This window comes from Leptosomus discolor, chromosome 2, assembly GCF_034619465.1.
Source record: "Leptosomus discolor isolate bLepDis1 chromosome 2, bLepDis1.hap2, whole genome shotgun sequence".
NCBI classification, from domain to species: Eukaryota; Metazoa; Chordata; class Aves; order Leptosomiformes; family Leptosomidae; genus Leptosomus; species Leptosomus discolor.
In genome coordinates, this window is record NC_141392.1 from 23,852,955 (window position 1) to 23,869,280 (window position 16,326).

Genomic DNA, 16,326 nt, shown 5'->3' on the forward strand with positions numbered 1-16,326 from the left:
TCATTATCATTAGATGTAAGCATCAATATACAATACCTTTGCAAGTTTATACCACAACTCATAAAGATACCCAAAAACTTTTGCATGGATCTTGGGTGACTGTATATTGTTCACATCTCCAAGAATTCCCAGGATCCTCCTCCATAACACAGCAGCAGAGTCAGGATGCCAACCGATAAGGCTTCCACCAGCAATTATACTGCAGTCATCAGCAAGGAATTCACTACTGTCTGTGAATTTTAAAAAGTTCCATTTTCTTTAATTAGAATTAGAATTCTAAATTAGAAATGCAGCGTTAAGTATAAATGTGGCCAACAAAATAGGAAGGTTACTCCTAACTATCTTCCATCTCACAAGTATTCTCTCCCACCAAATCATCTCTCTCTTCATTGCTCAAGCTGGCAGAGGATTCATAGGAAAAAATTGCAGCCAAGGCAGGCTGAAGGGCCTTCCACAGAGATGACACAGCTATAGATCAGTTTCGTATCAGACAGACTGCCCACGCTCAAGGTTGTTTGATTTTTCAATACAGTCAAAAAGAACATTTATGTACTCTAAGAGATGTATTCAATCAATAACTGGCTTTCACATGTAATATTTCTATTTCTAAAAGTCCCTTTTTTAAGGTCACAACAGAATAGAATTGAAAAATTTCAATAAATAATCATGAGTGTTGTATATGTTAAAGATACTATAAATAAAATGAAATGGTAAAGGACTTTTACTTCCAAATTAACTCTCCTGAGAATGCCACTTATCACATCCTGCTGGAGCGTAGGCATTGTGTACTTCAAAGTATAAATAAGGAGGGTAACAGGACTAAGATGAGAGAACTTATCGTGAATTAACCAGTTATTTCCTATCAGTCAAAATATACAGCAAGGAATTTCCTTAGACCATTCTGCTATGAAATAAAACCTATTAACTTAAAATATAAATTAAATTAATTTATTTTACTTGAACCTGGGACACGCTAGGAGAGCACAAGTGATCAGCTATCACAACTCGCTGAGTAGTAGTAATTTGACATAGTAAGCAACCCAATTATTTTGACCATGCGACCATTTTCTGGATCACAATTTATTGGCACCTATGTCAGCTTCAATCTGATTACCCAAATTCCTTAAACTTTGGGCATTCAAAACTTATTTCTGAATGAACATTATGAACGGAACTTGGTGATATATGCCAAATAAAACATACTTTTTACAAGCAAACTGAACTGTATAAACTACTTTTTGAGACAAAAATCTAAAGCAGTAAATACACTTCCTGGACTACAGCACCTGTCAAATTTGCAGTATCTGAAGGACTAAGCTGAAGCCAGCGAGGAGCATCAGGGTCCATACAAACATCTGCTGACGAATTAACTTCATGGTCGTCTTCAGAAGCTTGCCAGGGGATGAGGGCGATCTCTACTTCATTATTATAGCCAATAGAGGTGTCACTGCTAACACTTTCACCTAAAGCAAGAGGGGGATTAATAAACATCACAAATACTGTTTTTAAAGGCTACATTAACAAAGTACAATGAGAAAAGCATCTAATATCTGTAGCAAGACAAAATTATGACACTGATTGCAATTGCTACACTTAAGAAAAATACTGTCTTTCTTGGAACTCACTTTTTTCTCTGTCTCTGTAATTTCCATGTGATTGCTGCAAGTCCGCTTTCAAATCTATTTCAGCTGTACTACTGCTTCTTCGTACTGGTACCTTTGGAGAAAAAAAATTCATCTCAGCTTATTACAGTTTTGAGAACTGCATCATATTTTAGCAAATGAGATACACACACAGTTATTAGAAATTAACAACTCGGTCACAATATTTTCATGAATATTTAGATCTACCCAAATATCTTTCAATGTCTTAAAGAAACCATCATGTTTTCAATTTCTGTCTTTATCCTCCCTTTCTTAAACTCAATTTTCATACCAATAAGCAGGGATTTTTACTCATGTTTTTCCACAAATCTGAAATCATTCAATACTTTTAAAAGTACCAAAAAGTATTTCAGGAAGAAATTAGTAGTCATCTTGCGTTAGGGCATTACTCTGTTGCAAAACAACCCATGCAAAGACACCTATCTTTTTCTTTCCTCCTCCTTTACCAAATGGATTCACAACCTGCCTGCTGAAAACCCTTCAAACAATTTTCTGCTTCTAGATGATACTGCCCTGTCCCTAAGCATAATTGTTTTTCTTTACATCCGTCAGATCACCTTCAAATTCACATTTCTTGCAACTCCACGTCATCTATAATAGCAAAACCTCATTTCTGCCATAAAAATAGAGTACCATGTTTTGCATTGCAAACATGCAACAAAAAGCCACAACACCTTAGCAGCATACAAGGCCTAACTGCTGAAGGAATCTCTACTCTAAAACTTCTCAGTTCAGTTACCATTTGTGAAATTCCATTTTTATATTTGCAATTATTAGTATTACTATTTTAAAATAAATTTTTTGAAGCAATTTCTGATCCACTGGCCAGATACTAATCCATTCACTTTTTCAGCATATATCTGAGAAAGCAAATTATTGCCACCAAAGAGACAACTGGCTTGTGGAAATTATTAATAAAATAACTAACATCATCCCTTTTTTTATCATTATTATTTTTAACTGGGGAGAACTGACAATCATTCCCAAGAAACACATTTGCTTGTGCTGCCTGATGGTCTATCTTCCCTGGCGAACCTGGCTCATAGTGATCAGTGATGACTATTTCAGTGGGTTCTGATAGAAAGTCACACAGGTTCATATGGTACATTAGCAAGTTATGCAGTGACTATATGGTCAAACCCCAGCTTCCACTTGCAAAAAGGGTGAAAGTGCAATACTGGTAGCAGCCCAGCAGCATACACTCGTCAATATTTTATAACACATGCCACTAAAATAGAATGGGGAGACAGGTTAATTTTTAATTCCCTCAACTACTGAGCCTACTTCTCTCCCTCTCCCCTCCCCTCCACCACGCAGAGCAGACTAGCTTTTCCTTCCTTTTTGAGACACTTTATTTCTGAAGCAACTAATGAAAGCACTCTGCAGAAAATGTCTCCTCTCTCCTTTCTAGAGCTGAGTGTTAATGGCACTTTAAGTCTAGATGTGCAGGAGAGTCAAGGTCCAAAGATGAGATTCAGCTTGAAGTCCTCATGCCGTATGGCAGTATAACTTCCACAAAGATGATCAGCCTCAGTCATTCATTATTTCTACCGTTTATTCAAAAGTTGCATTAAAAATTTATGAAGCTTGCCTGTGCTAATGGTAACTTATACAAACATCTGCAATACATAGCTGGGATACAAATTGTGCTGAAGGAAAGCATCTTCCCCAGTACTTTACACCATCAAACATTTATTCCAGTGTACTGTAGCTCTCTAATAGCCCTGAATTATTTATATTTTAAAAGTTATGGATTATTGTTTATATTTAATATAAAAAGCACAAAAGTCTCATATAAGACTAGAATATAGCCAATTACATAAAACTGCACAAGCAACTGATGAGGAGAGACAGAACCATCATACCAAAAAGCATAATGAACTGCTATCACTCAACTCCAGACTCCAGACCAGAAACGGGATTAATCATTTTTCACACTTTCCGTTGGTAAAGTTTCTAAATACTAAAAGGCAACTGATTAGAAATAAAACATTGTTAGAATCTTATCAATAATCACTTTCTATTGTGTCTTACTTGCTCAGCTTCATGTTCCTTCTTTGTATATCCCTTATTTTCCTGAGCTGACTTGGAGTCTGAAGAAGTTAAATTATGAGAACTTCCAGCCTTTTTACCTAGAAATTTTGGAAAGTAAACAAGAAATTTAGACATTTGTGGGACCAAAGTACATAGCAAATCATACAAAAATTTCAGTTACGTTTACACGTACACTTCTTATATTTGTAGCTAAGTGAAGTAATACAACATTCAAATGGAATACAAGATGATTTGAAAAATCCTTCCTAAGCATAACGTTCTTACACAACAGGACAGAAGTAGAACTGTTAGCTTGAATACACAAAATTTAAACGCAAGCCAGATAATAAAAATGTTTAAGAGTTACATACAAAATACATACATTCAAAGGTTTAATTTTTAACTGCCCAGTTTTATAAAAGGCCATGTCCTGCATTTGTAGTCTGTAACCTTTTAAAAATAGTTCTTTCAACAAGATATTTACTAAGAAAACTAGATAAAAACCATTTTAGAACCGACCTGGAATTCAAAGTAGGTAAGAGCAGCATTTATGAGGCTGAACAAGCCTGACCACTTTTTGTTCAGAAGTACAGTACTGCTGTATTTTATCAAAATTACCTTGAAAAAAATCAGATGGAAACTGATCTGTAATATCTGAAGCGCTGCTACTTCGAGTTAGTTGCTGCTCTTGGTCTGCAAATAGGCCTGTAGCTTCTGTTCCTGCTGAATTTTCCAGCTGTTGAGATTCTTCAACTTCTGTTGATTTAATTAAAACACAAAATATTTGCACAGGTTCAGAATTATGTACGTGTGTGAAGCCCCTACCCAAGAAAGCTATATGAAAAAGTGACCTGTCCAAATATTTAAAATTCTCAAGTTACAAAGCTAGAAAGTAACTCCTAGTTACAGAAGTTACAAGTTAAGTATTATAAAATAGCCTTAGAAAAACTGTAAAGTTTAGAGAGACACCTATGGAGCAGTGTAAATGGTAAAAAGTCTAAACAAAAAGACAGAAATTACTTTGGGGGTTTGGAGTGCACAAGGAAGGTGGGAGGATGTCTTGTGAACACAGCTAGGTTTTTCAGTGCTAGAGACCCAAACCAGACCCTGTTTGTTCTGGGAACAGAAAGAATAGAGGAGAGGCAGCAAAGCTATTATGAATGCAGAAAAGATGACTGTGCTTACTGACTTTTCCTCCATAAAGGGGGAAGGGGAGAATAAAAAAGGCCACAATTCAGAACAGTAAAAAAAGATCTGAGCTACGTATGATTCGGGCTTAGTCTGTGAGAACAAACCGAGTCATGCAGCTTTTCTGCTGTAACTGCAAATGAGAAATAAAAAGAGAGAGAGGGGCATGGAAAATCAAGTGAGAAAGTAAATGGACATACTGGGGAAGGAGCAACAGAGACTCTTGAGATTAGCCAGCGACATAATGCTTTTCGAAATGCGTTCCTCTTAGCGTTAAGGGAGGGTAAAAGTAACAGTATCGAGTATGTTCCCAATCAGTAGTGGTGCTTTCAGCTATGGCCATGACACTGGTTAATGCCACCCACCACACTGAAGTGAATTGCTAACTCTTTCCCCAGAAAGCAGTCAAAGAGGTGGCCCACACACCCCACCAAAAGCTGACTCGACAGAACCACCAGCAGATTGTTCGAGGTGTTTAATCTGCACAGCCAATGTTATTTTCCTTCTTTAAAAAATTATAAAAAAATGATACTGTAGTAGCTGTTATGAGAGCCCTTGAATTTCTTTTTTTCAATAAAGAACACAGGCTGAATGATTAAGTCTTCTAGAACTCTTCCAGAAATTTGTTATGTAATATTCACGTTAAATAAGTGACCTCTCCACCAGCTTTCTATTCTCCTCCTCTCATCTTCTTTCCTCTGCTCCGCAGGCATTGACATTGAGGCTACACTTACTTAGGAACAGGCAAGAAGAACAGCCCTTCCAGATAGGAGATTACACACCGATATGCAGAGGCTGCAGCAACAGCCTGCAGAAGGAGGACACTATGCCTAGTTCATTGAATCTACACTACCAAGTGAGTTTAAATAATACTTAAATACCTAATAAATATTGCGTGTATTTCAGAAAATTATCTCACAAATACACACAAAACTAAATTTTGTAACTAAAGTTACAAAACTAACTGTTCTGGTATTTACTGACCTCAAAGTATCACTGGTGACTTCAAACATTTTACAGAAAGCAATAAAATATAATAATAAATCAAATTCACTAGCTAGAACAATTTCAGTGTTACAACTGAAGATAACTTGAGATGAAAAAACACTACAGATATTTCACAGAATAGGAATCCCTACAGAGCCATCATGTACCACATCCAAAACTTCTCTTTTCATGCTACAGCAGCTAACGACTCTGGTTCAGGCTCGAGAGTCAGAAATCCCTCCCATGAAGAGAAATGTGGGAGGTGACAGAATGTCCTATTTTCAGAGACTTACTAGCTGGAAACAGAAATAAAGTCTGCTAACAGGACAGAGAAATCCCACTGCTTCCGCCAACACATGGTGGCTAGGTGACAGGATGGATGCCCTACAACAAAGTAGCCTTGTGTTCTCAGGCCATGACATCTGTTTTTCACACCTATGTCTGGGTACCAGGACAGAACTCTGTTCAGAAGTTGTATGCTTAGCATTTGTTCGAACTTTATTTATCACAACATCAAGTTCCATAGGATGAGACTGTATCTGAAGCAGGAACAAAGTTTACTACACTTTTGAGCAAAAATATGCCCACTTCAGCCTAAACAACCACCAAAATGCCCAAATCTGGATTGCTGCCTCTAGTTTTTGCATTCCTAATCCTTAGTATATTTGGTCTGCACTATATTAAAATTTTAACAACTGCTTGGAAACCTTTAATAAATCAAGTAACAGAAAGTGTAAGCATGAATAAAAGGATTTTTTAAATTAAGAAATTAAAATAAATTTTACTTTAATTACTAGGGAGTATCAATCTAATTGTAATTCCTTGTAGTCTTTAATATTAAAATGAACAAAAACTGCATTGCTTGCAGTACTACAAACATTTTGAGAGAAATCAAACACTATCTGAGAACTAAGAGGCCAAGACAAATCTTTTAAATTTGATTCTGGAATCAGTAATTCTAAAGAAGAATTGTTTAGGAAAAAAAAAATCTACATTTGTAAGCAGTGATTTGTAACAGTGTAACACAGATTGAATGATATTGTTCTTTTAAACCTCGACCAGCTGCATTTCTTTGACTGCATATTTCGCTTGCACTAGTTCATACATTCAATCATTCAACTAAGTTATACAGTAGTTCCTTGAAAAGATACTGCTTTCCTCCTTTTCCTGAAAGGGTTACTTATTGTGACAATGAACCCCATGACAGAACAACAAAAAAGCATTAGACATAGCCACTTTTTGCCACCCTTTGTAACTTTGAAAAAGGACAAGATATGCTCCCATTGAACGTGCTAGTCTCTTAATGGTTACTAGCATTACTTAACACCATATTTTGAACAGATCCGAGGCATGGGAAACAGAACTAGTGCAAAATTCCTCATTCCACACTACTAAGGAATAATCACTGGGACAGAAAGGGAATAGACAGGCAGCAGCTTAAAAATATAAAGAACATTTATATAAAAGATGACTTTAAAGTACAGTACCTGACAGTCTGTGAGAGCAAGAAGTGTAAGAGATACCAGGTAAGAGAGAGCTCACAGTGTGAAGCAGAAGAGGTACACTTTTAGTAGCTGGCAAAGCCTCATAAAGATGAACACAGTTGCTGATAGACTGGCTTCGCTTAGCTTCCAGGAAAAAATAAAGCAATAATTATGTCAGAAAAAAATAATTAAATATTTGGGGTTCTGAATGTCATGATACAACAAAACACAACACTTTTGAAAAAAAGAAAGCGTTACAACATTAAGTCCAGAAGTATTTCCTATAAGCTGTAAGTTAATAACATGCAACTGTATCTCACACATTGAAAGTGCAATAATTGGCGATTTCTGAGCCACGGCAGTTCCACAACATGGAGTTTTTGTCCATGTATGATTCCTGCCTCTGGGCTAATTCAACTTACACTTTTTTCTTTTAATTGAAGTATCTGTAGCAGTACATACAGCTCAAAAATAAAGACTTATTCAAATTCCCCTCTGCTAGCGACACTCCCCTCCCCAAACAGCTACCTCTCATATATACTCATCTCTGCTGAAAACAATCCATTTTCACCTGAGAAGTGGGATAGTGTGCTCCTCAAAGATTGATCTAAAGGTACATCTGCCTCTGGTTTTGCTTTAAAACTAGGGATCTCAGCTCCAGAGTGGATAAAGCCCAGAGTATCCTGGTCTGACAGACAGCTGACCCTGCTTTGAGCAGCAGGTTAGACTTGATGAAGTTCCTTACATCCTGAATTACCTGTGGACTCTGGTTTTGGGGTAGTGAGCCCTGCTTTCCATGTTTCTGAACAGGATGATGAAAGGGACACAAGTTACATGAAAGTTTTTGGAGTTCTTAAGTCACCACAGGGGAAGGTAGAAGATAAACACTGTCCAAGGTGGCTTTCTTTTTCTAAAAATCAGTGAACCCATTCAAGTGTTGCTGTTTTGAAGAGAAATTCAACAAGACGTGTTCAGAATGTGCTTTTCTGGTGGCCTAACACTCTAGAGGCTAACATTATTAAAAACTTGGTATTTTATGGATTAAGATCCAATTGTCATAAGCTTAAAGCCTCCTTTAGAGAAAAACAGCAACTTATCGTCGACTGTATTACTAAAAGTCATGCTGCATTACAGAAGTCTACAGAAATTTAATGGGGGGGTGGGGGATCTTATTCACAGTACAGTTCCTTTTCTTGTACACAGCAATGTCAATGCCGACACTTACAAGAGAGAGGGGAGGAAGGAGGAAACAAAAATACTCAAGCAGGGTAGTGGGCAAAAGATTTTCTGCTGCTGCAGAAATACTCTGCTCTTATTCTTGTAACTCCAGATACAAGCAGCAGATCCAGAGAGAGTCTCAGCGGGAAGCAGGAGCAGCTCTGGTACTGGTGTGATGACTTTGGGGGTGGGGCAGTTGTTGTTTTTAAACGGGGGAAGGAGAACATTAGGGATTATTAAAAAGCCCCCAGCAGGAGACCCTTTTCCCAAAATGTCCACTTTGCTAAAGAAAGTCCTCCCATGAACAGCGCTGGCTTCTGTGTTCACCTTAGGGACATTTCATTCTGAAAAATTATACCGCTGGAGGCTTAGTAGCTGTGTTTTGTGTTTCTAAATAGCCTCACATTAGAAAAGGAATATATATTTTATATATTTGACATTATTATTTGTTATAACTGCACATGCAAATACAAAACTTTTTTTGCACCTGCTGATTTGGGAGCCATTAATCTGATGAAAGCCAGAATAATTCTCTTTTTATATGACCATGAGACACAAAAATGAAACTAAGGGCTTTTTACACATGAAGTTCATCTCCCTACCTGACACACTACTTACTCCCCACCAAATAAGCTTTTCTTACTAAAGGTAGGAAGTTCCTTTAATTTGAACGCACACAACCAAGTAAAGCACTTGCTGATCAATATGTCCACATTCTCTCTACTGCTCTGATGAAAAGTCTAGGGGAGAAATTCTGCAGCAGAAGAAAGAATTCTCTGCTGGAGCACAAATAGGAGCTCACTGAATTTAAAAATAAAACAGACACAAAGAATGAATTGACTACATTACGAAAGTGTTTTGTGATCTAAGCTGAAGACTGTGGCTTAGTTATGAAGCCTGTAGCCACAAAAAACCATACCAAATCACCTTCAAATTCTCCTGGTAAGAAACACAATTAATCTGTTATGAATGAGGAAGGGAGCTGTGCAGCAAAGTATCTCCTATTCAAAAGCGGGAGATTTTCTGTGGAGAGTTTTAAGCCGTAGCCCATTCAATTGGAACATAGAAACATGCTACCGTGAAATAAGAGAGAAATCAAATTCAGGCTGTTGAAATGCTTGAAAAATCAGGTATCTGCTCAATGCCTGGTGTCTCAGACATTCCCCTATCATTCCTCACCCCTGTTCTCCCTTCTCCTGTTTTCCTCTTTCCAGAATTAAACTTGAAGAGAAAAATGGAAAAGGAGATGCTATACATACCTCATCACTCTAATAAAAAGAAAGCAAATAAAGCAAATAAGAAAGGATGAAATTGTTTATTAAATATCTGGTGTACCTTGTGCTCACAGTAAATAGCTAGCTGTATGAAAGTTTAGAAGCAATATATATTATCTTACTGATGTTAATAAATGCTTTCTTATGAATTGATAAGAATAGGAATGTACTTTACTTTTTTTTTACAAAAATAAACTATAAAGGTGCACAGGACTAACCTGCAACTAGATGCAATATATTTAAAAGCATATATTTAGCATTTTCCAAAGTACTTTGATTTTTTTATTCATACCGGTAGTGGTCAAGACACTCAGACACAAGTAGACAACAACTCTGTTTAGGCATTTAGTCACTAAGTTGCACGACTTTTGGAAATCACCACAACTCAAAGGCAGATTTAAAACTTGAGTGTTACTGAGTGTTTGGGAACATAAGCATTTAGTTATGGACTAACCTGTTGCTCTTTGACGAACAATATTCCTTGCTTTCTCTACTCCTGGGGCTCCAGAGGTCGTAGCACTTCTGAATCTCATTGGCTCCACAACTTCAGGATGGCTTTTCCAGCTTAATGAAAAAGATCTTCCCACTACAGCTGTCTTCTGAGGCTCTAAAATGCCACCTTAAAGAAAACAAAATTCTCCAGCACTGTATGCTTTGGCACATGTTTTTGCTAAAGTATGGATGGATTTACAAGCACTCAGACACGACAAAACTCAATCTTTTAAACAACATAGTTGAAGTATGTATTAATAGTAAAAATTCACCTACATGCATCAAGTGCAAGATGGCACACAAATGTAGCTAAAATACTGTAATTAATAAAAATACACACAAAAGAATTTTTCCATTGATGACTATGCCAGACTACAGTACAGGAAACCACAATTCATTTCCGCTACAACAGAAAAGACTGATTTTAAGCACGTACTAAAACCTGCTAAATAGCTATCTTCTATTGACCCCAATTACCTTTCCTCCCACAATGAAGGATAAATCCAAAGCACTTCATGTTTGATTAAACAGGTTCTTACAGTAGATTAAGTAGTATTTAATGTTAGATAAAATTAAATTAATTTTTAAGATTAAACTTAAATATTTAACTTGTTTGATACAAAAATCACTGAAGCACAGAGACTAACCTTTTCCTCTCTGCTTTTTTTCTTTTTGTTCACTGAGCTTATCCAAGGGTAAGTTCGTCATTTCCACCCCATACACAGTTTTTGCTAGCACTGCTGTTAGAGAGTCCATGATATTGGCCCACTCGTTTATGAGCTCCTCCCAGTCCGTCAGGGCAGACAGAACACTGAGCAGCTCATCCCACAGCTCCCGAGAAATGTAAACGCTCAGGTTTGCTCTAATCCAAGCCACGATGAGGGTCTGACAGAAAAGAAACAAGTTCATGCATTTCTGTCACGAGAATTCAGCACACCAACACCAACCCACATGTTGATGAAGTCAACACCGAGCTGCACATCAGCACTGTCTGTTCATGATGCACAAATACCACACATAGCTATTTTTCATCCAAAAACCATTCCCAGAAATCAGTGGGTAAATAATTGTGAAAGTTACAGACTAAGGAAATCTAAAAAATTCCAAAAGGTATGTTTCAGGTTGTCTGTATGTTCTCCAGTAAACTAAAGTAATATCCTGCGCATAATAATAATAGACTGAAGAACTGTCACCTTCACCTCCGGAATGATCGTAGTGACTGAGCTATGCCAGTGACACTCAGGCCCAGATACTGTAGCTGAGCATGTAAAGTTCAGCATGATGTATAAATGTTTTCATCTCATTCAATGTGACCCAGTTTTGACTTGCTAGCAGAACTTCTAGGAAAACAGTTACATCGAGCTTACACTTAGAGATCCTCATTGAAGATACCCGACAAAGAGACTGTGTGCCTGTCTGCTCTACCACGGCTTGTAATAGAGCCCTGAAGAACAGATCAAATCATTCTGTCTCCCTCTGCTAGGAACAGTTTACAAAATAATTACTTGTATTACTGCAAAGGAGAATTTTTTCATGTTTTACAAGTAGGTTTCACAGCACTGTGCAATAGTACTTAACTAGAACTATGAGTAATCATCATGAAAAAACAACATGAAAACAAACAAACAAACCCCACTCACTCACTCGGAAAAGTAATCCCGACATGCTTTGAGCAAACGTATCCTTTATTTGGTTTTCTTTCGGCTTCTGCATCACAGCTTCTGTTATTCTAAGGAGTATCTGTAACATCTGTTCCCTGGTACAAAAAAAATTGTACTTTTTGTTCACGTGTTCTATTAATGGTACTTGTTAATTTTCATGAACCAAAAGCCCCTCTTAATTCTACAGTAAGCCTTACTTATTGATAACGTGATCACACTTCACAGATCATTTGCAAAATAACATTAGCTGGCTGTGGACTGTAAAAAACAATTTTTGAGAAGGTGAAGTCAGGAATGGAAATACCAACCAGAACCTTGAAGTCAAATAGAACAATGATGTAGACTTAGCAGAACTTGCAATCTCACCAATCAATTCAGAGGCCACTCACAAGTGTGACTTAAGTAGTAAGGTCTACCCCTGAGAAAGCCAGTCTCTCCCGTACCCAATAATTCTCCCATAAAGTTTAACTGTTGATAAATTTCTCTTAAGTGATGCAGACTATATTAAGCTTACCATGTCCTTTTATTCATTGATAGTTCCATTATCATGCGCCTGAAGATACTCAGAACTGCTTTGCAAGCATCAACCTGCTCCTTCAGAAGCACAGGGACTTCGATGCAGGGTTCCAACAAGAAAACATTCGCAGAGTTTGTCAAGAATACCTTCAAGACAGCCATTTACAGTCAGTGCACATAGTGTCAGGAGTGAAAAAAGCCAAGATCTGAAATAGAATACTTGCCCTCCTCCGGTCAAACCTCTCGCTTTCCTTAGAGCAAGCTTCACGTTTTACCTATCACTTTATTTTTCTACATCACTCTAGTGAAAAGTCAGGTGGCATTTCAGACCCACCAGAGGCATGCACTGCACAGCATGAGTTTTGTAGACATCTATTCAGTCAGGCAAGAGTGCCATTCCTCCAGCTACTCATTTCCAGGCATTAGATGCTTGAGCAACCACCAATATTTTCAATAAATGAGGTTCAACTAAAGCAAATGCGCAGTTCTGATTAATTCCTAGTACGCACAGTATGAAAAACCCCTTCTGTCTCTAAGACATGGTCACATGGTTTAACGTTAACTTTAAAAAAGTTATAAAGCCCAAATTGTATCATCAAAAACCTTCAACCACTGGTAGTTGTTTTCCTTGATCTCAGAGACTGTATTATAATTCGTAGCGTAAGTTACGTGATTACATAAGTTAAAGTCTTGCACCCCTTCTATATACTGCACCTGCAACGCAGCTTGAGCACCAGCTTTAACATTTTTGTCCTCGTCTTCTAATACACACCCTCTGTTAACAGCACTGGTAAAGGAGTATGTTCTTCCCCAGCTGGATGAGCGCTTATGTCCTGAATGGTCAGAGGAAAGCTTTCGAAAACATGATTCAGTTAGTGACAAAGCAGAAAGGAACAAGTCTGTACTTCTTCAAAACCATTTAAAATGTCAAAAGCAAAAAAGGGGAACTGTCGTGTCCTACATTCATTTCAGCAAGGAATTCACGTCTGTTGTTTCTTAATCTCTGAACAAACAGATGGTGCAGGGAATTCAAAGGTTCATAAAAGTTTTAAGAGTTATGTTTTTTGAAAAATTTTATAAATGAGTCTATGATTCTGTATCACATTTTGTAGTCACTGATTGGAGCAATATTTGAATTCAAGCCTGGCAAAACTATAAATCCTCTACAAAAATAGCATGTCAAAACCTTGTAATTCTCACTATGTTTTTACAACTTGAAGCTCTTCCTCAGTACAACTAAACTTCCTTTTAAATAGCTTTACAGTGTCAATATTGTCAATGTCAAATTTTACTGGTGGTTCAATATAGGATACTGAAAAGATAATGCACAGAATTTGTTTAATTTCCTAGATTAAGGAGTCTGAATCCAAATATTTCATCCCATATATAAAAACTAGTAGGTATTTTCAAATTCTTAATAACTACCAACAAAAGGAAATAGTCCCGCATGCACTAAGCACAGCGTAAATTTTACCACTGCAGAACATATTAGTATTTCTTCCATTAAGTTCTTGCTGTCATATTTGTACAGACAGGGAATAATCAACAAATTACATTTTTTAAAATAGCTGCAATCTTTCCCTGCACTCAGTAAGGGCTACTGAACACTCAGTATTTATTTAAATTTCTGGAGCTTAAATAAAAGCATTTTTAAATCTTGGTTTTCCACACTTTTTTTAAATTGTTACTCATTTACAAAGCACGTTTAAAACTTAACTCCTATATTGAAGGCCAACAGAATAAAGTAAGTAACACTGATACCATACATGTTTACCATCCACTTGCACTGATGAATCCTCTAAGTTGATGACAGCATCCTGACTGTCTTCCTTTTTGTCTGGCTCCTCCATGAACACAGGTTTCTCTTGCAATATCCACTTCCGATATACCTTAACCACTTTTCGTGTTGCAGATATATCAGAAGGCGGCAATAAAAAAGCCTAAATTGAAAAGTTAACTAATTTTACTACATATAGGACATAGGTGTGCATGCATATATAAACACACCCACACATCACCACCCACAATACAACTCACAAAAGAAAGGATACAGAATTTTTACTTTTAGGTCTGTGCTAGGAGTTATGATTAATCAACAATCTATGCACATAACTACATCATTCACAATTCATAACTATTAATTCCAAATTACTTCCATGTTGTATTTGTCTGGACATAGAGGTGGGTTTTGCTCTTTGCAGGCTCTCTAACTTAACGTGGGTTCATCTCACCAGCCGTTATTAGCCATAGAGGTCTGGCAGACTAAACTGAAACTATGCTACACTTTCTGGGAAAAATGACATCACAGTACATCAGCGGCATACTACATGAAATGACATTTCAGCAAATGTAGGTAGAGACAAGATAGTAAGCTGTGATGAGGAGAACAGCAGCTGGCATTCGATCCTTTGTCACTACAGTTTTAGAAATCAACACAACGATCTTAATTTCAACATGCTACTTAATGTCTGTATTTAGGAATCATTCTGTAAAGACATCCTCTCCAAAAGCTTGCAAAGGCTAGACTGGCTGCTTCCCCACATTTCTGGAGGCCTCAGGAAAAGAAAAAAAAAAAAATAAAATATAGTAACAGAGTACCTGTGCGCTGCAGTGAACAGGCACAGAAATCAATGTCTGAAAATGTCACCTGGTACAAAAAAGCTTATTTTGCCAAAAAAAATGATATCAATATGCATTATACTACAAAACCACTGAATGATATGAAAATACATTTTTCATACTAAAAACCAGGTCCTTCCTATGAGGAAGAGATGACCTGCTCTCCACAATTAACAGGTCGAAAAACTATAGCATTGCATTTCAGAGGACTCACTCATAGTGCAGCTCATCCAGTTTAGCTGCAAAAACATTACAAGTATGAGCATCTTGCTCAGGTTGGGGAAAATCTTTGCATCGTATAGTATGTATAGTTTCCTTGTCTCTAGTCAGCACGAAGTGCAACCGAAACTGAAGGGTTAACAAAAGCAAGTTTAGATATGCCATACAGCAAGTGTACAGGAAATCTCTGAAAATTTCTTCACAGACACTGCCAAGTCATTAAGGACGCAGAAACTGAAAAAGTCAACAGCCAACTGCTGGAATATTAGAGAAACAGCCGCTCATCAGCAGGATGAATGGGCACTACACAGAACGCTTTCAGAAAGGCTAAGTAGTAAGGGAGAAAGGGAAAAAGAGATTAGAGGAATTCACAGTGACTAGTGAAATTCCTGTAAGGGAAAGATAAACACAAAAAGGACCCAAATACCATTATCTGTGTCAATTATTGAACACTGATCACATTTTAAAAAGATAAAAACACTGCATCATGTCAGCCTTTGTTCCCTGCCTGGAAGCTGCTCTAAACTTACACGCTCTGAACAAACACCAGGAGAGGGCAGCATGCCACAGTGTTTCCAAACACACACACCCCCCAGTACTCACTCCTGTCAAAGTGCCACCCGTCCCACTGAAAGGCACTGGTACCAGGAGTTACTACATCGTGCTACACAAGACACTTCACAGTACAGCACGTGTGCTCACTCGGCTGCAGGAGAGTATCTTCTGCACGGTTATGTGACCTGGAACTCCTGCTTCAACCACTTCCTACCTCAGTACAAGACCAAAATAAAAAAATTAAACCAGGACTCCCCAGTAGGTCCACATGTATTTTTATCCCAAACAACCAAAAATACGTTGAATTAACAAAAACTACTAGTAGAGGTAATTAATGCTCAAACAGACATTAAACACTGACTTTGATCACAGGAACAAGAATCTTACTAATTCAAATAACAAAGTTGCAAGCTAA

At 37.4% G+C, this 16,326-nt stretch overlaps 1 protein-coding gene across 2 annotated transcripts in view; it reads right to left on the reverse strand.

The window, feature by feature from the left end:
• Nucleotides 1-16,326, reverse strand: part of RALGAPA2 (Ral GTPase activating protein catalytic subunit alpha 2) — a 129,153-nt gene that overhangs the window by 82,392 nt on the left and 30,435 nt on the right. The window contains exons 11-22 of one of the 2 annotated variants that reach the window (XM_086460755.1): nt 14,255-14,458; nt 13,233-13,370; nt 12,517-12,665; nt 11,986-12,097; nt 10,989-11,226; nt 10,304-10,468; nt 7,361-7,501; nt 4,317-4,454; nt 3,699-3,796; nt 1,626-1,716; nt 1,287-1,463; nt 37-230 (exon numbers count right to left, since the gene is read on the reverse strand). In XM_086460755.1, coding sequence (XP_086316881.1) covers nt 37-230; nt 1,287-1,463; nt 1,626-1,716; nt 3,699-3,796; nt 4,317-4,454; nt 7,361-7,501; nt 10,304-10,468; nt 10,989-11,226; nt 11,986-12,097; nt 12,517-12,665; nt 13,233-13,370; nt 14,255-14,458 — 1,845 coding nt within the window. The remainder of the gene's footprint in view (nt 1-36; nt 231-1,286; nt 1,464-1,625; nt 1,717-3,698; nt 3,797-4,316; nt 4,455-7,360; nt 7,502-10,303; nt 10,469-10,988; nt 11,227-11,985; nt 12,098-12,516; nt 12,666-13,232; nt 13,371-14,254; nt 14,459-16,326) is intronic. The other variant, XM_086460756.1, reaches the window with a different exon arrangement.